The sequence below is a fragment of the Channa argus genome, chromosome 6 (assembly GCF_033026475.1).
Source record: "Channa argus isolate prfri chromosome 6, Channa argus male v1.0, whole genome shotgun sequence".
Lineage (NCBI taxonomy): Eukaryota > Metazoa > Chordata > Actinopteri > Anabantiformes > Channidae > Channa > Channa argus.
The window spans coordinates 13,001,565-13,026,702 of NC_090202.1; the positions used below are offsets into that span (position 1 = coordinate 13,001,565).

A 25,138-nucleotide genomic window follows, 5' to 3' on the forward strand; every position below is an offset into this window, starting at 1 on the left:
GGTGGTCTGCAGGCCTCATGTGGTCTGTCAGGGCATTGGAGGTGATCTCTAGCATATTCTAACACACAGAAACCAAAAGAGGGGTACTAACTTTCAAACATGAGCTCCATCTTTACCAACAGTGACCGTTGACCGTTATCTTATATTAATTACTTTAAATGTAATCCCATATTAGCATAATCACTATTCTTTAAATACATAGTCATTTGGAGTACTTTTGTATTCGTATAAGTAAATTGTAGATTGAGATCAGCTTGGTACTTTCACGTGGGTAAAAGATTGGAAATTGTACAATAGTAGAGAAATGGAAGAATTCTTTAGGCCAATATTTGCACTTTTACTTGAGTATTGGGTTTATGTACTTCTACCACCTGTGCACACAGCATATCAAATTATACTGAAAATGAGGCTTTGTAGCTGCCGGCCGCTCAGAGTGGCCATGCCAATGCTCGTCCTCCATGATTAAGACCCCCAGTAGTGTATATAAATGATTGAAGATAATCAATCTTAAATCCAACCAGCAAAAATTTGACATTTTTTATAATGTCAGACAATTATTTATATATAAAACAAAAACACACACAGAGATAGAGAGAGAGAATGAGACAGAGAGAAATTTCATTAACTATGGAGTGATGGACTGACATTAAGGGGACCTTGAAGCTCCATGGTTTTACCAGTTATTTTTCAGGACTTTGTTAAGCCTACACTCTATTACCAGGACTTCATTTAAGGGTAATGCAGAAACCATTACCACAAGGCCCATGTATTTAAAACAAAAAAACAGCTAAATAGCCTGCATGCTAACAGAGCTGCGGTATGTGTGTGCATCTATTGTTCAATGTTTTGTGTAACTGGAGTAATGAGACAGGTCAGAGGTCCATGATTTTTGATCTACTATGTTCTTTGTCACATTTGTGTTTTTTTAATATACATATTTCAAAACAATAATGTTAGTTCCAGTCCTCAAAAGGGCAGATTCTGCAGCCGAGGGGTAACAGAAGAGGTAATAATGAGGAAGGAGTGAAGGATTCGGAAAAAATAAAAGCTCTCTCTCTCTCACACTCACACACACACAAAGAGCTACCATTCCTGGAGAACGCGTACAATACAACACAACCCCCACACAGACTCTATCCTCCCACATAATACCTCACCAGGCATCTACTCTTAAAGCAACAAATCAAAATCAGTGGGCGTTATCACACTTCAGCAAAGGAGAGAATAGAACTAAACTTTTTTTAATCCTCCAAAAAGGAAAGCATTTCACTTCGGTCACATGACCCAAGAAACCAGAGAATGTTTTAATGCACGAAGAAAACAGAAAGAAAAACCATAAGACAATGAATTGCTGAATGCAACGTGATGTGATAATATGTAAAATATATGGAGGAAGACCTAATACTCTATGTGGGTTTTTCCTTATGTGCGGTGACATTATCCTGACATTTTATAATGTACCAGGTATTTATTAAGTGTATTAATGCTCACCAGCTTAGCTCATCTGTCCTGCCCACTTCAAACCAGCACCAACAAAACAGAATTTTAAAAAAAATCTTCTGAGATTACATCAAAATTTGTATGTGAAGGATCCCATCACTCATAGATAGCAGCTTACACAAAGAGGCCACATAAGTCTTTAATATAGCATACATCATTACAACATCACAAAATACAGGTAGTGACACGCACTTCTGTTACAAACAGATCCATGCTAATAACCCCCCCACCAAAAAATTAATTAAAAAAAGAAACGGACCTGCCCTGCAGCAACAAGCTCTAAACACCTATAGGCTATTTTATATCTAGGACAGCACTATACACTTTGGAACAGCATCTCACCCATTCATCCTCTTCTTCTTCTTTCCAAAACCATCTCATCGGTCACACTCCTCATGGGTTTGCATCCCTGGATTATTCAACAATATTGTGCCAGCCCACAGAATATGGAAATGTTTTTTTCATGTGCACAGTCCCTATACTGGGGAATAAATACCCTTTAACATTATCCATTTATGGAACTTTCTACCCATGCTAGGGGCCCTCGGGTACTAAAGTTTTCTTGGGAATCGACATTGAGGTTAGAGTGATAATATTTCCTGTTTTATATTTCTGGACTGCAAAATATACTCTACCCATCTAGGTCATGATGAGGAAATAAAACATTTTATTTCTGATACATAGTAGGTCTCATGATCATGTTCATAGACAAAATGTTCAACATGCAAAAGCAACAGTAGAATACTATGTAAGGCACAAATTAAGTTATATCTGTATATTTTAAGAAACAGCTTTATCCTCAAAAAGGCCTTTAAAAAAAAAAAAAAAAAGAGCATGGTATATGACTTTTAATGAGTTCTCACAGCAACTAAGGAATGACAACTGTGACACTGAGGCTAAATGATCCTGGAAATAATCCTAGTTTAGAGCCATGCAAATCACCTACTGAGGCTGTAACATTCATTAGACATTAGAAGAGTAGGTTGTTGGACGGTTGGACAGAGCCTTCAAAAAAATTTCAGATACAATGTTAACTTCACTCAAAAGAGCTAAAAGTATGTAAAGAACTGTAGTGACTATTCATTAAAACTATTGTTGCTAAACTCGTGAACTTTTAAGACCATATTTATTCTTAAGCAGATTGTCTTAATATTAAAACTCTACACATGTACTAAAACAGCTAATACATCTACAGTTTTATCATTGGAATATTTTACAGAATAACACTGTTGCAGAGAAACCCAGAATACCAACAATATGTTTAAGATAAATCTGAACCACCAAAATATAAGGAGGGGCCAGAATCAGCAGCAAAACCAGACAACGTGGAACAACAATTTTACAATATACTGTTCCCATAATTAGTCATTTCTAAAAGCTACGGGTTAAATAAGGGAAACTGCATCATAAATGTGAGCACCAGTGACCGACTGACTGAGACACACACAAACACACACAAACACACCTTTATGAGCTAGTACTTGGCAGTTAAACCCATTATAAAAAAATCAATATCCTCAAGCAATATTAACAGGCAATATTGCTTGTGGTAAAGGTGGGACTTGACAAATAAAAAATAAATAAAGCCATTACACTGTAGTTAGAATAGCAACCAATAATATTGAACTAAGCCATTATTTTTATTCCCTACAAATAAATAAATAAATAAAAAACTCATTAGTGAGGGACATTTAAGAGTTGCTTATCAATGCCATTCACTTATCTGTTGCTATGAATTACGCTTTCTCAACACAAAGGACAGTTGAGCATTGTTGTTTTCTTTAATACTCAAATCTTGCAGGGGTCCATGAAAAGACAATGGTCCAACCTAAGCAGCGTTGTTATTCAGTTCACCTAGATGCTTAAAGAACAAATGGAAAGCTTAATCTCAGACCAACATCACTCCCCCAGTGATGAAAAAACTAGCAGACATACAGTAGATTACCCTTTTCAAGTGTACCAGAATGCCATGCCCGTTCTGTTCAATCATTGACTTGTCTAATTCCATCATAGATGTCTGTATCGAAGCTGTCCATTAAAAATAAATAAAATAATACTACTATATTTTTGGAACAGCACATTCTCAAAATGGTTTACGACTGTAAACTTTACAGCAAAGTGCATGCAAAGTGTTTTATGAAAACATCATAAAAAAGTAATGAGAAATTTGGTCATTAAAAATTTATTTTAAGAAACTTTTTAAAAACACAAAACCGATTTATTCATCCTGATTACCTCGTGTAAGCTGTTTCTTAGTCTTGGAGCTCTGACAGCAAACTTTCTCTGACCTCTGTTTTTCGATTTGGACACTGGCATCATCAGAAGAGCAATAAGACATTAAGAGGACTGAGATGTAGCTTGGGGCCAGTCCTATCTTGGCTTTCAAAGTGACAAAGTAAAATGGATTAATAAATACTAAATTTAAATGGCAGTATGAGTGAAGCGTAATATGTGCTAGAATTTTGGAACTTGCGAAAATCCTTCCAGCTGCTTTTTATACTAGTTGCAGTTAAACAAGGTTTTCCTTATTATAGACAGAGAAGTGTATTGACTACCGTAATTCAAAATAAGAGATTAATAAAGTTTAAAGTGCTTAAAGCAACCTAATCAAGCACAATTGTGACGCATGGGGGATACCTGAAAGCAGAGGGACGCAGTGTTTGACAGCTTGTGTATCCCACAAACGCCAGTGGGTGTTCCTGGCCCTGGCCCATGGTAGGCAGCTGTAGATAACAGCAGTTGCACATAGATGCAGTTTTAACATCCTTAATATATTAGCTTTTGTTTAATATAATCTGATAAAACTGTCTAATGACATCGGCTGCTTTGTTTTTCTAAGGCAAATGAATAACTTCGGGTTTAAGCAAAGCATAAATGTTTAGTTTAAGCATGTACAATTTTGGTCCAGATGTGTTCACAAAGATGTGTGCTGACAGATGCCAAAGCAAAAGATAACAGCTGCAAACTTTATGCCAGCAATTTTTTTCTTTGTTTGTTGAGCTTTTACTAGAGCTGCTTACGACTGTATATATCAATAATAAAGACAGCGCGCAGTTAATGGATGTCCACATGTGCATGAGTCAAAGCATAAAAAAAAAATAAAATAAAACTTAAAAACATTAGAGTACTTTGATATCAAAGTAGCCAAAAATCTGTGTTCTTAAGTCATATAAAGAGTTGAGCGTTCCAAATAATGAGCGCAACTGCTTGATATAAATAGGACAGTGTGACACTTCAAACTGTTTCTAGGTCACCAGAGTAGTACAGTAGTAATAAAAAAATAAAAACAATAGTACCTGAGGATTATATTTTATGACAACCATAATTTTTAACATTTACTTTATCGAGGGGAGATTTACTTAAAAGACGAATTCAAGCGGCAGCAGACAGAAACTTCAGCTGAGTGAAGAGAGTTAAAAGTCAGAAAGCAGTGTTTTACATCATTATACAGTGAAAAACTGTGCACCAGGCTTCCAAATTAACTCCAAGGTGGAGGAGAAATCAGGTTATCCTTTTGCTGCATGTATATGCGGATTTCCCATAACCAGGTTTCCAAACTGCATGGAAACACTGTTCCCCAGATACCAGAAAAAGCTGATTTTTCAGAGTACGCCGAGTACTTAAGTGCATGCAAAAGTAGTTACTGTCACACAGTAATGGTTCCTAATAGGTGGCTATAACTACTGCTTCTATACAGATTGTATTATTTTTGTTAGTTGTTTTTTTTTTTTTTTAATTAAACCCTGCACAATAAGGCAAACAAAAGAACTGAGGAGGGGAGATGTCTGTCATTTCCATATGATTGAGGTAACATGAATAAATGTCTTTGGTTTTATTTTGTTACTCTAGTTTGTTTACAGCCAAAGCCATTCATGTAAGTATCTCCAAGGAAACAGTGACAGCTAACACTACTGTTGTAACTCCATTTTTTTGTCAACACACACCTCTACCAATTTTAGTTTATCATCTCTATAATTTTATTAAACCTGCAATTGCATTCAAGTTACAGTCGACATTCTAGGTAAAGCTGATTTCTTAACTGTCATGCAAACGAGAAAGCTGGTTTCCAAAATCATCAGAAAGCCAATTTTTCAGCCAATTTTTTTTTGCCATGTATACATTCTATAATCAGCTTTCCCCAACTGCGCATGTACACAACAAAAGGCTGCAGATAAGAAAACGCAGCTGAGTGAAAGCCTGAATGAAAGATAAGACAGGGGGACGTCCAAAGTCTGACAGAAAACTTAACTAGTGCCTCGCAGAAGTGTAATCAGTCACTTTCCCCCACAGATTTTTTAAATTCAGACAGTTCCCATTATGGATCAGCTGCATGCATTTCCTTTTATTTTTTGCTTTTCCTCCCTCTGTGCTGCCCCCCCCGTGACACGAACACACAAGAAAAGAAATCACTATACATTGCAAATCTGTGCAGTGGGCTTCAAAAATAACTCAGAGATGGGGGAGAAATTACATTACTCTTCTGCTGCATGTAGACACAGATTTCCAGGAACCTGGTTATGTGCATGTAAACGTAGTCAATGTCAACCAAAACAAATGTTGGATGTGTTGGCCATTTTACCACTAGCTAGTGCATCGAATTTATTCAGTACTTTATGTCACAACAATTGTTACCTTTCCATTTATAAAGCAAAACTGTAAAACATCACTGGTTGCAGCTTCTCCGTTTGAGGATTTTTGTTTGTTTCACATTTTGTAAATTATTTCTCTTATTATTTATTTTTTTAAATTAATAAATCGCATATTCCGCTGTGTTGACCCCTGAAGGGACAAGCTGAAAGGTGTTGATTTTGATAGAGAAACCAATAATGGAAATAATCATTACTTACAGCCATAGTAATGGACTAATGATTTTAGTCGTACTAATTTCCAAATCTGACGATCCTTTTAGAGACTGCAGCTAATCCAACCACACAAATTTGCCACACATCTGTGGCAATGTGGGGGGAAAAAACTATCATGTTGCAGAGCTGTGAGCTGGACAAAAAAAAATATGAGGAGGGAAAATTTTGTGTTGTCTGGAATAATTTCATCCACTGATTTGATCATCACTCAAAGCGTTTTAACCGCATCTGAATAAAATTCTGGGATGACGACAGTCTGTTATAGAACAGTTGACTTGTAATATTAAGTGACTCTAGTCTTCAGTAGTCTGATGGTTTTATGGCCCGCCATTCATGAACATGAGACTGTGTTCAGTACATGCCAAAACCCACATACTCAAACCAGGATACTCTTCTTCTGCTGCATACATACGCGGATTTTTAGTAAAGTTTCTTAAGTGCATGTAAACACTGCTCCAAATTACCCCAGAATGCTGATATTGCAGAGTATACCCCATTTCTTTTAGTCCATGTAAACACAGTAACTGCCCTTGCATTACATACATTTATTCCGGGGATGCAGTTTTACCAGATGCTTCTTGATTTTGCACAGCCTTTGCAACTAAGACTGTGTTTTTTTCCATTCCAGATTCTACTAGATGAAGTCAAGTAGAATCAGGAATGGTTTCTATTAAATATTATTATTTAAAAATGTCTATATAGTAATTTGCCTTAGGATAACAAAACAAAACAAAAAACATACACGAAGCAACATTTTTTTCAGTCTCTACAAAACAGGCTAATATTTAATCATAGAAATACTTACACTAAATTTCTATGTTAAGGGCCAAGAAAAGTAATAACAGTAATATATCTGTTTAGACTACCAAGGTTTCTTTAATTAAATGTCATTAGCAGTCAATGACTGTAACGCCCACTAAGAAAAACTCACGATGATAATCTATTTCATTGAAAACGACTAATTATTGAAAAGAAGACTAATATGCCTCCAGCATTTGTCTCATCTCTTTACACTATGTGAGGCTACAGTGATACACTGACATAATTAAGAGATTTCTGATAACCAGTTTCTCAAATATAAAAAACAAAACACATTTTCTCAATTCCAACTGCTGACCAACGAAGATACCCCTTGTGTTTTTTTTCTGTGCAAATAGATTATCTTTGGATTTAACACATTCAAATGAAAAATGTTCTATGAAAATATGAGCCATGGGCTTTTCATCATATTCTTACATTGTAATGAGATTGATGCCAAAAAAAAGGTACCGATTTGGTAAAGTGACTACCCCTAAATCCATACCAGTTTCATCCATACTCTCTCTCAAGCAGTTCTGAATTTACAATTTGTACTGTGACAGAAGCTGGATTCCTCATTTAACTGAACTGTTTGTTTTGAACTTGGAAATGATTGGTACATCGATGCAGTTAACCACCTGAATGCAAACATTTACGTATGAAGAATATACAATACCCCACTGTGGCCAGACTATATTTATGATTTTTTTCAAACACATGGCAGCAGCGGTACAGAACTCACTTGAGAACAATGTAGCTCCACTCCAAAATTGATAGGTTTTGTTTACAACGGTGGCTACAGCCTGCAGAACAAACCCTTATATACAGGCATTTGAATTCACTACATCAGTGGTTAATTTGTAAGTTTTAACCATCAGTGTATGGCACGCACTGGCACTACCACTGCATTCCAAAGATAGCAAGCAACGCCAAAACAGCCATGGTTGGACAAAAATGGTCACACTCAAACAACCTTAAGACACCATTTTGAAAATCCACCGATTTCTCGATTACAACTCGGAGATGCCATCTTGCCAATTATGACCAGATTAGCTACAGTTAGCATGGCTATTCGACCATTCCGCAGCAGCCCATGTAGGAATCTATGCGGGTCACATAATACTAACGTTAGCTTAGCTTGCCTGCTAGCCTGGAAAGAAAACCGCTAACTCGCCGTAGCATCCCTGCATCCCTTCGTTCACGCTTCTCAAATAGCTAATTAGCCAGCTAGCATGGGAAAGATTCATAAAGTGGCAAAAATACTCACAGTAGGTCACACTGGGCGGTACCGACTCAAACGCAGCTAATTCTTATCCCATAGCCGCTAATAATTTATGCCAACAGCCTTACTGATGCAGCAACTAGCAGCAGTTTGATTCCGCTATTTCAGCTAGCCTGTTTAGCTTAGCCCGCTACTTCCCCACCGTGGTAACCACGGAGGACAATTGAAGGGATGCGGAGGGAAAAAAGACAAAAATCGGACAACGAGCAAGTTGATACATGGCCATACTTGCCCTCTATACCACCAACCAGATAAGACTTACCAAAGCCACTCGGTCGAACAACAAAAGATTTCCCGTATGTGTACGTGCTCTCTCTCCCGTATGTCCGCTCTGCTACAGCAACGTTTTGTCGGGCCAGTGGCGCTGGGAAGACAGCTTTCACCCAAAGAGACGGTCACCGTGTGGGGGATGGGGATGCACTGCCGGGAGGGAGAAAGGGAGGGAGGGATGCAGGGATGCAAGGAGAGAGGAGGGGGTCTTTTAATAGCCTAATGTCAGCTTGTAGTTGAATAGATTGCACACATACAACCCAATCAAATGATTAATAATAGTAAAAGGGTGAAGGAATGGCCTTAGCTTCTGCTTCATACACGTATTCACTCAGAGCTTTAAGGTTCTTTGTTAGGCCTATTGGTGTAGGTGAAGGTCAATGTAATTTAAGTCGAATGTATACACGGATCATGTATACACGACTCTGTGATCAGCTTTGTCTGCACTTCATTTATGGCTGAGGAGTCATTACATTCGGTAACATGGCCTTGGTCATCGCATTTCCTCTTCTTTTCTTCTTCGTCTCATTATTATTATTATTAGTAGTATTGCAGTGCAGGACTCTGTTACGGTAGTTCCTTACGGCCTGAAAGTGTGATATTTGGAAGGCAGCAGCACTTTGGTGCCTGAAAGGGTACTGCAGCATATTTGGAAGTCCACGTTCACGATCTCAGATCCTTTTGATGCCACAACCTTTTTCTCACAGAAAAGTGGCGTCATCCAGTGGTGGGTAAGTGAATTGCACGTGCGTTAAAGAATTAGTGTTAATGTAATTGTGATGCAGTATGCACGGTCTGAATGGAATATTTGAAAAGATGCAACAACAATACAACGCCGACGTAAACAGGCAATGCATTTTAGGCATATGTAAGTTATTGTTGTAGGTCCATAGGGATTATTTTTACATATGAAATGAGACTACTCTTTCCACAGTTTATTATAGACAATAATAGACTATTATTTTTGCTTTTGCTTAATATTCTTAATCTTCCTTAATTCTTCCCCATTAAGGCTTTTCTCGCGGAAGGGTTTTTGCATTTAGTTAAATGTACGGAGATACATCTGCAGGTACAATTGAAATAAAAAAATTAGGCTAATACATAACAACTCTTGCCGATACAAACAGAACAGCAAACCAACCCAGAAAAAGTGTTGACTAGTGACAATGCCTGTAGTATTTGTGAACATTAATATGTCGCTGTTTCTAACGGATAAATGCCTTCTGCACTATACCATAGACCTTATATTTGTGCACACTGTCGGTTTTAGTTTTTAGCCCACCAATAAATGTGGACTACAATTCCCAGGTGGTATTGCCCCTCCTTCTAACTATAAGAGCTGTACGCACGCGCACGCGCACACATGCACATACACCCACGCGCATAATTATACACGGTATTAAAATCTAATTTCTATTTTATTAAAAAAATAAAAATAAAAATTGGGGAACAATAATGTTGTTGTAAGGCTAGCGACTCCGGAGTCCTCGCGTGATTTTGCTTCCGGAAGTTAGAATGGCATGGAGAGAGCTGTCCGAGGTGCTGACACGGTGAGTGGGCTTCGGTTTACCTACCGCTGTGTTTTATCCGAATTTCTATATTCAAATACTTTAGATTTTAACAACAGCTTTTAAAGGGAAACATGTTTATTTGAAGTAAAATAACGTGTGTTGCAGTACTGAATGTGCAAGACACTAAGATCTTTTCTTAAACTGTTCTCAGTAATATTATACTTGCAGAGTGTTGTGGAAATATTAGTTATAGTTATATGGGGGGGTAGGCTGCATGTTAAATGCATTAATTTTTTTTAAATCTCTACTCACATTTGTCTAAGACATTGCAACATGATCTATGTTACTTTTTACTTTTGAATTTTTCAGAATTTGCCAAAATGGAGGAAATTCAAGAATCATCTTCCTGTAACCCAAATACCCATAACTCCAACACCAGCACCCCCAATCGCAAAACTGGCAGTGCTCCACAATGCAATGGGGTCCCAGAACATCGAACCCTCCTGCGAGTGTCTGAGTCCCACGGGCTGCAGCTCTTGAGTGTGCTCCGATCCTTCAGGGAGCGAGGCTTACTGTTTGATTTCACCATCAATGTGCAGGAACACAGTTTTCCCTGCCATCGCTGTGTTTTGGCAGCATGCAGTGATTTCTTCAGGTATTTAATCTATCTATCTATGTATCTATTTGTTAATGTTAATATTATGTGTGACTGTTCTGTGTTTAGAGCTATGTTTGAGGTGGACATGCGAGAGCGGGATGATGGTTCAGTGACTCTGCGTAACCAGTGTCCAGTGGCAGTGGGTTCCTTTCTAGACTTTGCCTACTCGGGAGAGGCACTCATCACTGATGGAAATGTAGACATGCTGTTTCAGCTTGCCTCCTTTCTGCAGGTATATATACACTCATCAGCACCCTCAGAATATCTCTGCATTCTTTCTCCTTTCCTTCAAACATATATACTGTAGGGTAATGTTTCGGTTACATAAATATGTAATATTTTGATTTGTGGTTTCTTCAGGTATCTGTCATGTCCCGAGCCTGCAGTGACTTCCTGTTAGGAACCATGGATCTTTCTAACTGTCTGTCCCTCTTGTCCCTTGCTGAGGCCTACGGCTCAGTCTCCCTTCTCCAAAGTGCCAATGATTTTGTGGTTCAGAACTTTTCTGACCTTTCCAAAACCTTGGATTTCTTAGATATGCAGGTGATGCTTGCGACCAGATTAAGAATATTTTTACATCTCAGTATTCCATTCATATACCTATAGAAAACCTAAATATTTGAGAATATTTCCTACAATTGCTTTAGGGGAAAATAGTTACAATGACTGAGACCTATTCTCATGTTCTCATGAGACTACATATGTCAATAAACTGTTTTAAGAGCAACTTGAAACATCTAGAAGCCTTCCATTATTATCACCCTCATTCACACCAAGCCTAGCTGACTGAGACTCAATTTTGGGTTAACATTTGTACTGCCTCTTCTAGGTGAATGTGTTGGAGGAATGCCTGAGGTCAGATTTTTTAAATGTCCCCAGTGAGGAGGCTGTGGTGATGTCACTTCTTAAATGGACAGAGTACGATCTCCCGGGAAGACAAAAACTGTTGCAAGGATTGTTATCTCTAACCAGACTGCACCACCTGCCTGCACCTACACTAAAGGTAGAAACAAAGTGTGTACTGAAATTAGATTTTTTTATATGTGGTCTCTGTTTGTGGTCATGTGACTGTCTCATCCTGCCTCTGTTACCCCTTGCTTCGTCTGTCAGTCTTTGTGCGATTCAGACACTGTTTGCTGCGATGAGTCCTGTCTCGCCTTGCTGTCGGAGGCCCAGCTCAAACAGGGTCAGTATAATGGCTTACTCACAGATGCCAGGCCTACCACCACACAGAGCTACATCTACATCCACAAGACGGAGGAGAACGGAGAGATTTGCCACACCTTCTGCTACTGTCTGGAAACAGACCAGTGGAAAGAGCTTGCAGCAGGACAGGGGGAAGGGGCATGTACAATACCAGATCCACCAGGATCCTGTCTTACCAGCTATGCTGAAAAGGTATTGTTAGTGTTGGAATAGAACTGCAGTTGTTTCCAACTTGGATTGCTTGTGGCCTTTTTAAGTGAAGCCACTCCAACTTCTTAAATGCTATAACTGTAATGTTGGTACGGAATGTCAGTTCAACCAAAGAACCATTTTTGATTCCCCAGTCTTTTATTCAAAGAGATTTTTAGAGATTTTAACAGGTGATTGTGTCTATCATATTACAAGAAAAAAGGTAAACCCGTAGAGAAGTCAGGTAAACTGTGAAGAGCAGAGAAGGGTGGAGAAGATCTTCATTTTTATTTTTCTCTTAACCAATCATCTTAACTAATCATCTTTCTACCCCTTAGATTTATTGTGGGAATGTTTTAGGTGTCACACCCTCCAGGATAGAAATCAATAACTTTGTGAACATTTAAATAGTTTGGTGATGCTCCCAATTTTTCTTTCTAAAGTCAGAAAATCTACAGCACATGTTGAGTAAAATCCTGAAACAAACAAGTGGAACTTGTTATCATTTACAATTCTGTCTAACTAGTCTTCCTAAAACATATGTTTTCATCATGCTCTCAGTTTTATTCTTTAAACATTCACCATTTCCTCTTTTGTCCATGGAACTAAGATGTTTGTCACGGGTGGTTGTCGAGGAACCTGTTGCCGGGCAATACGTCTCCATGTGGCCGAGCTGTCCCACGACGCTACAGACGAGGTTTGGTGCTTCTGCCCTGTGACCCTAACATGCACAGCTGCACCAGCCATGCTGAAGCCCCGCACTATGCACACAGCTGTAACCTGTCTTGACCGAGTGTTCGTCATTGGTGGACGGACAAAAGGAACCAAAGGGGTAGCTCCCAGTCTGCTGGAGGTAACAGTGTTTTTTATGTATAATCAAGACCAAATAGTTGGTTGAGATGTGCAGGACACAATTCTGTTCTGTCTGTCCTGTATTTTAGGTGGAATATTACAACCCTTTGACCCAGACCTGGTGCTCAGTCAGCCCTCTGCCCACTGCCATCTTCTACCCTGAGGCCAGTGCTTGTGGCACAGTTATCTATACACTTGGATCCGAGGTGGAAATCACAGACTCCTTCAACCCCTCATTGGACTGCTTCTTCTGCTACGACGCCCAGAAAGACCAGTGGAGCCGGTTGGTGGCAGAGTTTGGGCAGTTCTTCCATGCTACTCTGGTCAAGGCTGTGTCAATTCATAATACACTGCATCTCTGCGACCTGTCCACTTATAAGGTGACCAATTAGACTGGCACTAGTGAATAAATGTCAATGAATTAATAACTGGACATCATTTTGCAATCTGTCGCAAAGAGACAGTGTTTGTTAGCAGAGTTAGGAGGTTTGAGTTTTCCAACTATAAATGTGATTTTAAAGTGGGCCTTTTGCCCCATACAGGTCTACAGTTTTTGTCCAGAGACCTGTGTGTGGAAGGGAGAAGGTTCATTTGAGTGTGCTGGATTCAATGCTGGAGCAGTGGGTATCAGAGACAGAATCTACATCCTGGGTGGAGACTATTCTCCTGATGAGATCACAGATGAAGTTCAGGTAGGATGAAATTTTACCTTTTGTCGTCCATGAAAGCTGCTTTCACAGGGTTTGTGTCAGCTTCTGTCATGACAGACTGGTTCTGTCCTTTACTGTATATGATCTGAAGATCAAGAGGCAAATATTGGCATAAATATTATTCCATTGCAAAAGACAAACATTGTAATGCACTTCATTTACATCTAAAACTGATGCAAAACATAAGTGATATAAAAGTGTTAGCATTTGGGATTCTTGGACAGGAGAAAGAGGGAGGATAAAGGTTTAACCAGAGCCTAAACTAGCATTTAGAGGCAAGTTGAGATGTGGCCTGTGCTCTTATATGTAATTTACATTTATTCTCCATGTGCAGTATTTTGAGGTGGCCAGAGATGTTATTCCTCATTAACTATCCATACTTTTAATAAGTACGGATTTATTCTTTAAGTATGTTTCCTTATTACCTGTACAGGTGTACTACAGTGGAAGGAGTCAGTGGGAGGAAGTGGCTTCAATGCCCAGAGCCCTCACTGAGTTTCACTGCCAGCTCATCAGTTTCAACAGATACAGAGACCCATGGGCTGTCACAGTGTGATACACAGAAGGCACACACACACACACACACACATATACATGTGCATGCAAACACATAGACACATGTAAGTGGAACTACATGTGTGTTACCTATGTCACTAATATAAGCAGTTAGCCATGTTGAGTCTCTCTTGGCTTTCATATCTGTGCATGTGACTGATGGCTAACATGTCTTTAATTAAAACCACTTGTCTTCCCCCAGATCATCATAACACAAAAACAACTGAGCCAGATGATTTATTTAAATTATTTAATTTTAAGTTTTGATCATTAAATTGTACCATATTGTACCATGCCTGCCATTGTAGGATCTTTGTTGTGTCACTCTAATAGGGTCACTCCCATGGAGGAACCCTGTTAAATTAAACAACTATTTAGTACTAGTTAAATATAAATTATCTTGGTTTAAATAGAGAATGCCTCTGTGGCATCTATAAACTAACAGCACTCCTGTAGCTAGAATTTAGAAATGTAAACTATTGTCTAAGATCTATTTATAAAGACTTGAACCCTTCCTGATTTTAGGGGGTTTACTCCCTGAAAATTAAATTATTTTGTTCCAGCAACAATCTTTTAAATAGTTGCAAAGCAAGAAAAGGGTGCCCAAAAAAGGCACAACACCTGTGAGTGGTCACACTCTACAGTGGATGGGTAATGAGACATGCCTTTATTAAATCCATGCCCCACACAGCATACTGTCCTTGTTCAGTAGGAGATTGGTAAGAGTAAATAAAGGTTGCTATTCTTTAAACTCCAGTAATTAGTGTAGACAGTTCTTCTGATGATTAGGCAAATTTCACAGATCCATATACAAATACCAAACCAAACAGCAGAATCATGACAGCACAGCTATTGTGTAATACATAAAAATTCCTCTATAACCACACCACATTTTCCCTTTGCATTAAACAAAGACATGAGATATGTGCAAGCTGCTTGGGTGGAGGGCACACACACATACAAACACACAATTATCATCAAATACTAGGTAATTTCACTTGCTGCTTCTGCACTAGCTTGCTATTCCGCATCTCTCTCTCTCTCATTCTGACTATCTCTTGCTTCAAATTTTGTCATGGAAATATTGGAAACAATTGGAATATTAAGTTTAAACCTAAACCACGATGCTCAGACTGTTCTGTTTCCAATGTGTGTATTTAGATTTCTAACTTTGATTTCCTAATGCCACTGGTCCAGACTGTCACCTACTCAGGACGAGCCCTTTTGATTCTTGGGAAATGTTGCAATATTCGGATATATCTGGATTAAGGAACAAACATTTGGAGTTAAAGATAGGATCCATGCATTAGTCAATATAGCAGATACAGTATGTACATTGTTTCAACTTTACAACCCTGCTGTATCTAACCTTAGCTTAGTTATTCTTATTTGCAATTAACTTATTTGAAGATAACAGCAAGGCAACATTTAGGAAGCCAAAAAAATAAAAAATAACAAAAATAACAAAAACAAATACAAGAAAGAAGTTGGTAGGAGGCTAGCTAGTTTCAGCTACAACAAGTCCTAAAACCCAAAGAATTTATTGGGATCTTTTGTTGAAATTGCAACAATTATTTTTCGTTGATTCAAAAAAATCAATCTAAGAAACAGTTCTTTAATACGGGAAAGTGGGTAATGAAAGCTGGCAGGTGATTTTACATTCAGATTGATTAAAACAACAGGGAACCTAACATGACACACCAATTGTGTAGAGGTTTGTGGAAATGCAAAGATTAATATTTTAGATATTATAAATAACATCTTTATAATCATAAATATTTATTAAGGGTCATGAATGGATGATGCTTATTAAACTCTGGAAAATAGACTGAATATTGGATCCAGAAACAGTATGATCCTTGGGGCCATTTGTCATCACTTAACAAGCAGATAAGACTTTTCATTGTCTGCATTAAATGGTATTTATCTATTTCTTTTTCTAGCTGGAGAGCTGTTCATATATAATATACAATCTAAAACTTGTAGCTAAAAGCTAAAATAATTTCATGGCACGGCTGTGTAAGTTATGTGGTGGATTTTTGAATTTGCATTTATTCTGTTTCAATCTGTTGTATCCTTGCATGCCCCTTTTCTCCTCTTATGATGCATACAGCGATTCTATATGTTATCAATCAACGGATCAGCTGATCTTCTGCATATGATTGCTTCAGTTCTGTCAGCAAGTGAAAATGTTCAATGCTATCTGTGCATGTCTATCATAAAGGAACATGCTCTGTAGCTTCGGTCTATTTGCAGGTAGATCTGCTCAAACTTAGTCAAAAGGAGAAAATGGTGGCCAGAATCCAACAAATTAAAGTTTTTATGACAAAAGAACATAAACTCAGTGCTTCATTATGAGTGTTGACATCTTCTTTTATGGTACAATACTGAATCTGCATTTGAGAAATTCATCACTAAAGTGAAAACAGAACAATAGACACAACAATATGGTTCATTGTATCACGAAGGTCACATGAATCACACAGTGACATGACTGTTGTTAAGATTACTGTGGTGACATTGCAGCAGCCATGTTAAACAAGAACTACAGCCAGATTATGTTTATTCCCCCTCCCATTTGTTCTATGATTAAACCTTTTGGCTCTTGCCAGAAATTCAAGGCCACATTTAAAAACACTTTGGAATACGTACAGATCCAAGACTTATTTGTCATTGACATTTAGCCTGGGTTATAGCTGCAATAAAATCACATGGCTTCTGATTTCATATGATTTCTATAACTCTGGACCAAACCTGTGACCATGGACTAATAGAATGGGGAAAAAAGTAAACCCTGTGTCTGAACAAATTTTAATTTGCAGCAAAGTCCTACAGTAACCATGCTAGCTCCCCTCTTTACTTCTCTCTGCTTCTCCTCTGCCTCTCATTCTTTTCCTCATTTTTTTCTTCATGGTTTAGTCTTGGTAGGATTTTACCAGCAGCCACATCAGCAGGACAGTAATTAAAACGATCATGAAGTTGAGGAACAGCTCCTGTGTTGAGCGGTCCATGATGGTGTCACAGAGAGAGAAGATCCAACGAGTTGGGGGTAATGCAAAGGGATCTGCTGCTGAACAGAGGAGGGAGGACAAAAGTAGACAAGGATATGTGTTGTGTGTTTTTTGATGAAGAGGTGCAGCTTCTTCTTAGACACGGTTCCAAGACCTCAGAGAAAGCAGAGAGAAAGAGGAAATAAAACTATGTTTCAGTTGTGTTAATATAAATTTAGCTATTAGCAAAGCTTATATGTAGGCACTATTTTATAAGAATAAGTGTGTGTCTGTGTGTGTGTGTGAGTATGTGTGCATTCCAGTTCTGCATTTGCATGTACATGAATGTTGCCTCTGTTATCACAGATTAGTAGGATCAGTCACTTCTTAGTTGACTGCATTTGTTCGTAGTATTTGTTCAGTATCAGTCATCAGAAAAGAGGGGAGATTATTGTACACACTGTACACATGTACACACTGGACACAAGGCATAAAACCACCCACACACATTCATGCAATGCATATGTAATACCTTGCATACAAAATCATATGTTAGATAAACTGAGATACAGACAGACTGTTACCTATCCTCTTTTGGTTGTAATCAAAAAGGGGATGCACAGGGGAACACAGATGCTCTTTTCTGCTCCTTTCTTTTTGAGGACCTTTAAAAAATCAGCTTGTCTTCTTACTGGAAATCTTTTTAGCATCAATAATCAGTTGATCTTCTCTCTGTTGTCCAGCTTTCTGTAGTCACCAAGGGCAGGACCCGCTCCTAAAGTAGTCATCCTCGGTGGACCGCCCATGGCTCACATACACACAGACTGATGTCACCACCCAGCCAATAGAGTGTGTTGTTTTCCACAATCTCAGTTAACTGAAGTGTTTCCCATCCATAACCATACAGAGTCTCTGTCTCACATAGAACAGGGAGGGAGGCAAGGTTATTTATAAAACATGATTGCAGATACAAGGTGGATTAGGGTTGTTCCAAACACAGATATAGAAAACTGTAACTGTATCACTTCGTATCTGGGGAAATTCACTTCATGCATTATGCTCAGAGGACCTAGTAAAATATTAAGAAAAGCATACATGTACATACGTATACAGTGCAGACCTTTGTGCCACTACACTTACTTTGATTGTTTGTTATGGTTAATGATGAGTGTTAGTCATTATACAATAGCAGGATGGCAGGCAGCCAGGCTGAGTCAAGTTCTGCTCCCTGCTGACTGTGAAAAAAGCAAAAAACTACAGGGACAAATTGGGAATATCCTGATATCTATTTGCATACTCTGGGGTTACTTTTATCCATAATCCAACGTTAGCCCTAAGAGATAAGCAAACTATTAGAAATACTATGTGGGGTGGGAACAGACTATAACACAAGGCTGGAACAAACCAAACACTCTATTTGGTCAGTTGACCTCATCCTAACCTGCTACTGTTGTGACCTGACCCATTTCCACATCATAATCAATAACATAATCAATAGTGGACTACTGGCACCTACCTAAATATTCATCTAAATGTAGATCCTTCATGATGGCATTAAAGTACATCCACACAAATTAATAAAAACATATTGTTTCACCCTGACCTAGTTCAGGATTCTGCTCTATTTTTTATTTTTGCTTTTGGAGCGGAAGGGGGTTATGTAACAGACCATTTCTTGGAAGTGTGCTCTGACTTTCTTAATCATCCTCATGCATTTGCCTGACAACCACTGAAGACTCTCAGAAGTTATTGCTCCCAGCCAAAAAATAGCCCCTCACATAACCGAGCTGTAAGCCTGCAACTGTAAACACAAAAGGATGCGTTAATTAGCAAGCTTTAGAAGTGTTGTTTGGTGCATTACGTTGCCTTTGGACAGAGCCAGAATAGCCGTTTCCACTTGCTTCCAGTCTTTGTACTGATACAAACTACCTGAGTGTTGACTGTGGCTTGGGAGTGTATGCACCACACAGATAAGAGAAGTATAAATCCAGAATGCAAATGTGCACAATTGTAGGAACTATTATTTTTAACAAACACAACATAATTATAATGTAGCAATTTTTTTTATACTGCATCCATTATATCTTACCTTCCCCCTTTTCTATCTTATACTGGTGCTAAGAAGAGGGTTTTGACAGAGAACCTCACAGCTCATCTCACACTTGACAGCTGCTTAAAATGGTGTTATCTCCGAACTAGCATAAAGCTCCCATGACACACACACCGTCTTCTGTACACACAAAGGGGTCAGAAGAACTTGCAAAAAGTAAGTATAGGACTTGCTCCCTTGAACCCTCACGTCACAGGATTCCAAGGTGATTCCCAAAGGACTTAACAGATAAAAATGCCAGAGATTTTATCACCCTGCTGCTCTGCCAGCTTTCAAACCAGGGATTCCCATTGTCAAAGATATGTATCCAGTGCTAGAGGTGAGAAAGAAGGCTGAGATGTGCAGGCATCTCTGTGTGGGGTGGATCATAGCCCATTCTGACAGCTGTATGTGTGTGTGTGTTTAAGATAGAAAGGTGCTGGCAGGGTTATATTCTAAATCATTGGAGAGACAGAGGGGTGTCAACAACGCCTCAGAGACACCATTCTTCACATTCTGTGTTTTGTTTTTTTGTGTGTGTGTTTGTGTGCGTGCATAGAATATGATTATATCAAGCTAGAACTAGTTGTGGGCCATACACTTACAATTTTTGGAAACTCCTAGACAGATATGTATTTTTATTATCTTTCATTGGTTGTGCACAACATCCTACTGATCAGGCTTTCCAGATATTTAATTGCAGGTGCTCCTAAAATGATCATGCATGAAAGTTGATGTCAGTAAAACAATAATATGAGTTTTGATTTGGCTTTTCCTCCTGGCCTGTCATTTTGAGTGTAAATGTAAACTAAAAATTACAAGAAAAAACAGCTTCCCTTAGAAACTTGTCAGTCTAGACTGGTCCTGAGAAAGGAAGATTATAGATATAGCCAATAAATTAATGATTTCTTTGAAAGGTATATACTATAGTCTTCAGAGACAGTGGAAGGTCTTTTTCACAGTGCACATCTGCCCAAGAAGACAAGTACTCATTGAGAAACGGACCCCCCTCACTGCTATGAAGAGGACAACAACAAGACAGAAAACAGTGTGCACACACACTGTCACTCAGGTCCTGACTAGTCTCCCAGTTCCTTCCTTGTTTTGGCTTAGTGGTGAGTGGTGCCTGGTTTCCTCCAGACATGACACTTGGCATTCAGGCCAAAGGGTTCAATCCCTTTCTCATGGTCTGAGAGGCCTAAAGGCGGGCTGTCATGTGCCTCTTACTGAGGATTAGTTTCCATCTGGCCACTTTACCATACACGTCTGATTGGTGTAGTGCTGCAGAAATGGTTGTTCTTCTAGAAGGTTCTCCTCTCTCCACAGAGAAATGCTGGAGCTCTTTCAGAGTGATTGTCATGTTCTTGGTCACCTCCCTGACTAAGGCGCTTCTTTCTCGATCGCTCAGTTTAACGTCCGGCCCAAGAGTCCTGCTGGTTCCAAACTTCTTCCCTTTACAGATGATAGAGGCCATTGGGATCTTCAATGGTGCAGAAATGTTTCTGTACCCTTCCCCAGATCTGTGCCTTGACACAATCCTGTCTCTGAGATCTGCAGACAATTCCTTGGACTTCACGGCTTGGTTTGTGCTCTGTCCCATAGTTAACAGTGCATTTTAACTGTGTGACAGAGCACAAACCTTATATAGACAAGTGTATACCTTTCAAAATTATGTCCAATGAACTGAATTTCCCAGATGGACTCCAGTCAAGTTGTATAAACATCTCAAGGTGGGTCAGTGGAAACAGGACGCACCAGATCTAAATTTTGAGCATCATGGCAGAGGCCATGAATACTTATGTCCCTTTGATTTTTCCTTTACAGAGATTACATTTACAGAGATTTCAAACAAACTTCTTTCACATTGTCAATATGGAGTATTGTTTGTAGAATTAAGGAAAAAAATGAATTTAGGATAATGAATAAGGCTGTAACATAAGAAAATGTCGATAAAGTCCTGGGAATACTTTTTGGATGCACTGTATATCTGTCTTACACAGGAAGAAAGCAAAAGCTTTGTTAAAAGAAAAAAAATTATTGAGGCCACTCCTTTATGTAGATTTTATTAGTAAGAAGACACCACAGTGCATATATTTCCTCCATAGGCTGAAGTCCAGCCAATATGGGGAGTCTCCATTTTTCCATTCAGCCATTTGAATGTGTTGTGGCACTGCTTGGTTTAACAATCTGTCTGTGAATCTTATTTAAAATATCATAAGTCTGAATCTCTTCAAAAGATAACAAGACATTCCTTGCAACCCTCTTCTCAGGCAGTCAAATACATCCTTAGACTTGCAAATAGTATCTCTTGACTCTTCACATGTCCTAAATGGAGAATATCAACGTTTGCTTTCTAACAGGCATCTTACAGTGTGACGGTGTCATACGCAGAAAAATAGGTTATTTAAAGAAGAGCAGGTGGGAAGAGCAAATGGCTGGTGGCTTACACTCAATATCTTGTAGTCGACTGCTCCAAAGGGAGCAGACAAAGTTGGGGCCTAAAGGCACTGCAAAGGGGTGAGAACAGGAAGCTGGGGACTGTGGCATAGAGTTTACAGGGTGGGGCTTTATGAGATGTGAACCTGTTATTTCAGTTTCAGTTCAGTTTCCATGAAAACTAAAGGTGTATGGTATCATATTGTATCTTATTTCTTATTTTTATTTCATAACAAGTGAACGTTTGACACAGATGATGTTATAGTGAGGGAAAATCTGCATATATTCAGTAATTATCAGTTGTCCTGTGGTTTAGCTGGCATATGAGGTCTACATATAGCTGGTATTGCCCACAACTTTAACTCGTTTCCACTTTCCAATTGATTCAGACAAAAAAATGAATGTGTGTGGTCAGATTTCAGAAATTAACTCTTTTTTTCTGTTTCATCACCCCTGGAATTTTTCATTCTCGTCTATCTCCAAGAACAGAAGGATATCTGCTTACACAGAGTCCCTACAGAGTGGTGGGACAAAATTTGGATCTGTCCATCTTTGTCCTTCACTCCTTAGCTAATTAGAATACAAAGATGCCATCAACAGGAATTTGGCCTCTGGCTACTGGCCCTGCATTTCGAAGGGTGATGGCATGCCTCAGGGTATAAAAGTAGTTCCACTCTAGTTCTCACCGTTTTCAGAGCTTGGATGATGTGTGAGGTGAAGCTGCCCTTGAAATACCTTCCTAATCTCCTGTTCACAGTCTTAACTGATATTTTCACTTGCTAAAATATAGAAGCCCATTCATCTACATTCTCTAGGGGTTTATGGATGGCTAATAAATTCGGAAACACATTGTAAATATTATACTGATAAAATTAGGTTTAAAGTTTTCTACTTGGCATAGACAGTGACAAATCTCACCACAAGGTCCAGCTTTTCATTATGTTATATGATCTTTATTACCAGATGTATCATTCATCAGCTACTAAATGAACTTTATGGTATCTCAAGTGCTGGTTTCAAGGTCAAACGTTAACTTTGAACTCCATCTTTTAAGCTTGCATAGATGAGATGTCCTTAAAGTGCCCACGCAAATTGTAAATTTTCCATTCTCCAAGTTTAAGACCACTGCTGCATGCGCAAGGAAGATATGTTTGAAAGATGCAGGCCAGCTATGGCCCATAAATGTGATAATTTTTTCAATACTTTGAAAACATAGATTTGACATAAATTTGCTAGATTACTTGGTTTAGCGTGACATATAATACAATAAAACAGGAATAAAGCATTGACTACCCCCCTTTGCCTTAATGAATACTAAGGACTGCAAGCAAAAGCTTCAACCCTTTTTAACTTCCCTCAAAACAGAACCAGGCTGGTACCTAAGTATGTCATTAAAAAGTGAAGATTTGGGGCTGTTTTGATAAACAAGATTACCCAGAGTGTTTATGACATGTTAAAAAGGGTAGCAGTGTGCTCTTCTGTCTCACCACCTGTTGTTTTGTAGACTAAACTGAGCATGCTGTTTAAATGATGAAGGACTCCCTGTGGCCAGCAGCTCTGCCTGGTGCTGTAATTACTGAGATAGATGAGGACAGGTGACGGCTTGACTACACAACACACTCGTGTATGATTGCACACTCGCACAGGCAAACTGACACACACACACACACACACATGGTGTGTCAGGTTCATGTTTCTATCCTTCTTAGGACTTTCATTGATATAATGCTTTCTCTAACCCTAACCAAAATTAAACACAATTCTAGGCCAAACCCTAAAACCAACTCTTTATCCGAAAAGGCTTACAAAGTTGCTATGACCAGCAAAAGGTCCTCACTTCACCAAAAGGTCCTAACTTGATTATTATAAAAATATTTTTTGGCTGCTACTAGGTAAGAAATACAAGCACGCATGCGTGCCCGCCCAACACAAGCATGCACAAACACACACACAGAGGGTCTGTAGAGTCATTAATCTGACTGTAGAAACATTTATATGCAGGATCTTAACTAATTGGCTGCTTTGAAGGTGGATGCAGACAGAGTACAATAATTAGAGCAGGCACCTCACCAAAAACAAAATGAACAGAATACAATTCAGCATGCATAACTGAATGTGATTGACTGCTTGTCTAATCTGAGTCTGTCCTGATGTGTGGAGTATTGTGTTTTATTGAAAAAAAATTTAAAAAGAATACCAAGTTATCCTCAGTTGCCATAATTTGATGATGGTTGAATGACATTATAAGACAAATAATTCTGCAGGATAGCCAAAATTATATACACTTGTATTTTACCCATTAGTGTCACGTTACTGGAGCCATGGAGCATTTTGTTTGTCTCTTGGGAGATTAAGGAGGCATGCAGCATGGATTTGCCATCAAGGTTTAGGCCCAATATAATGGAGTCACAGGACAAACACTCAGTAAGTAAGGCTGCTTGGATAAGAGAATAAAAGAGATCAGACAAAAAAACAAGAGTATTCCTATTATTAGTTTGATACTTGCCACACAGGAACAATGTGTTCCAGATTGAATATCAGATATTAAGAGATAAGTAACTGGATTGGGAGGTGGGAGGTACAAAAGACCAAAATGTATCACAGTGGTGCCAATGATAGACTTAATTACTCTACATAACTGGTTTCCAAACAAATTAGGGGAATGCATGACAAGGGCAATGCATTGCATTGCACTAACTGTTACAACACAATAATATTATTTGTACATATGTTAATAATAATAGTGTCTTTACTGCTGTAACGAGTGAAAATATCTGCTCTGAAAAAGGTCAGTGAATCCTATATTTTAGGAAATGACAAAGAACAATATTGTTCTGATAGCAAGGTTATCATGATTCAAGTTCGCACAATGTATTTAGGAATAAAAATGACTTATAAACTACAACGTGTGCAGATTTGGTCATGGAATATATTAACATTGTTTGTTAATGGAGGATAGCACAATGGTGGAGTAGTTAGTGTTGTCACTTTAAAGCTAGAAGGTTCCTGGTTTGAAACTCTGGCCGGCTGCAGCCTTTCTGTGTAGAGTTTGAATGTTCTCACCATGCTTGTGTGGGTTTCATCCGTGTACTCCGGTTTCCTCCCACACTCCAATACATGCATGTTAGATTAATTGGTGAGTCTAAATTTCCTGTAGCTGTGAATGTGAATGGTTGTCTGTCTGTATTGGCCCGGAGATAGAGTGGTGACCTGTCCAGGATGTACCCCGC

General features: G+C 38.7%; 3 protein-coding genes across 9 annotated transcripts in view; 1 reads left to right on the forward strand and 2 right to left on the reverse strand.

Annotated features, from left to right (window-relative positions):
• The window catches only part of fam168a (family with sequence similarity 168 member A), a 30,551-nt gene extending 21,699 nt beyond the window's left edge, over positions 1-8,852 (reverse strand). The window contains exon 1 of one of the 3 annotated variants that reach the window (XM_067506513.1): positions 8,705-8,852. The gene's annotated coding sequence lies outside the window, so the exon portion shown is untranslated. Of the gene's footprint in view, positions 1-8,427; positions 8,565-8,704 lie in introns of those variants that run through there. The other 2 variants (XM_067506515.1, XM_067506514.1) reach the window with 2 other exon arrangements.
• Positions 8,853-8,945: 93 nt separating this feature from the next.
• On the forward strand, positions 8,946-16,695 carry kbtbd3 (kelch repeat and BTB (POZ) domain containing 3). Of its 5 annotated transcripts, XM_067506511.1 has the most exons (10): positions 8,946-9,443; positions 10,593-10,878; positions 10,948-11,113; positions 11,242-11,424; positions 11,711-11,884; positions 11,992-12,279; positions 12,887-13,129; positions 13,218-13,508; positions 13,671-13,820; positions 14,272-16,695. In XM_067506511.1, the coding sequence occupies exons 2-10, from the start codon at positions 10,604-10,606 to the stop codon at positions 14,392-14,394; spliced, it is 1,893 nt and encodes a 630-aa protein (XP_067362612.1). In that variant the 5' UTR covers positions 8,946-9,443; positions 10,593-10,603; the 3' UTR covers positions 14,395-16,695. The 5 variants fall into 5 exon arrangements, with proteins under 5 accessions (XP_067362612.1, XP_067362609.1, XP_067362611.1 ...); XM_067506508.1 differs by having other exon boundaries at positions 10,593-11,113; XM_067506510.1 differs by having other exon boundaries at positions 10,593-11,113; positions 14,596-16,695.
• On the reverse strand, positions 16,696-18,144 carry LOC137128472 (sarcolipin). Its single transcript, XM_067506517.1, has 2 exons — positions 17,968-18,144; positions 16,696-17,558 (listed from the first exon to the last, which is right to left on the reverse strand). The coding sequence occupies exon 2, from the start codon at positions 17,402-17,404 to the stop codon at positions 17,309-17,311; it is 96 nt and encodes a 31-aa protein (XP_067362618.1). The 5' UTR covers positions 17,405-17,558; positions 17,968-18,144; the 3' UTR covers positions 16,696-17,308.
• Between the last annotated feature and the right edge of the window lie 6,994 nt (positions 18,145-25,138).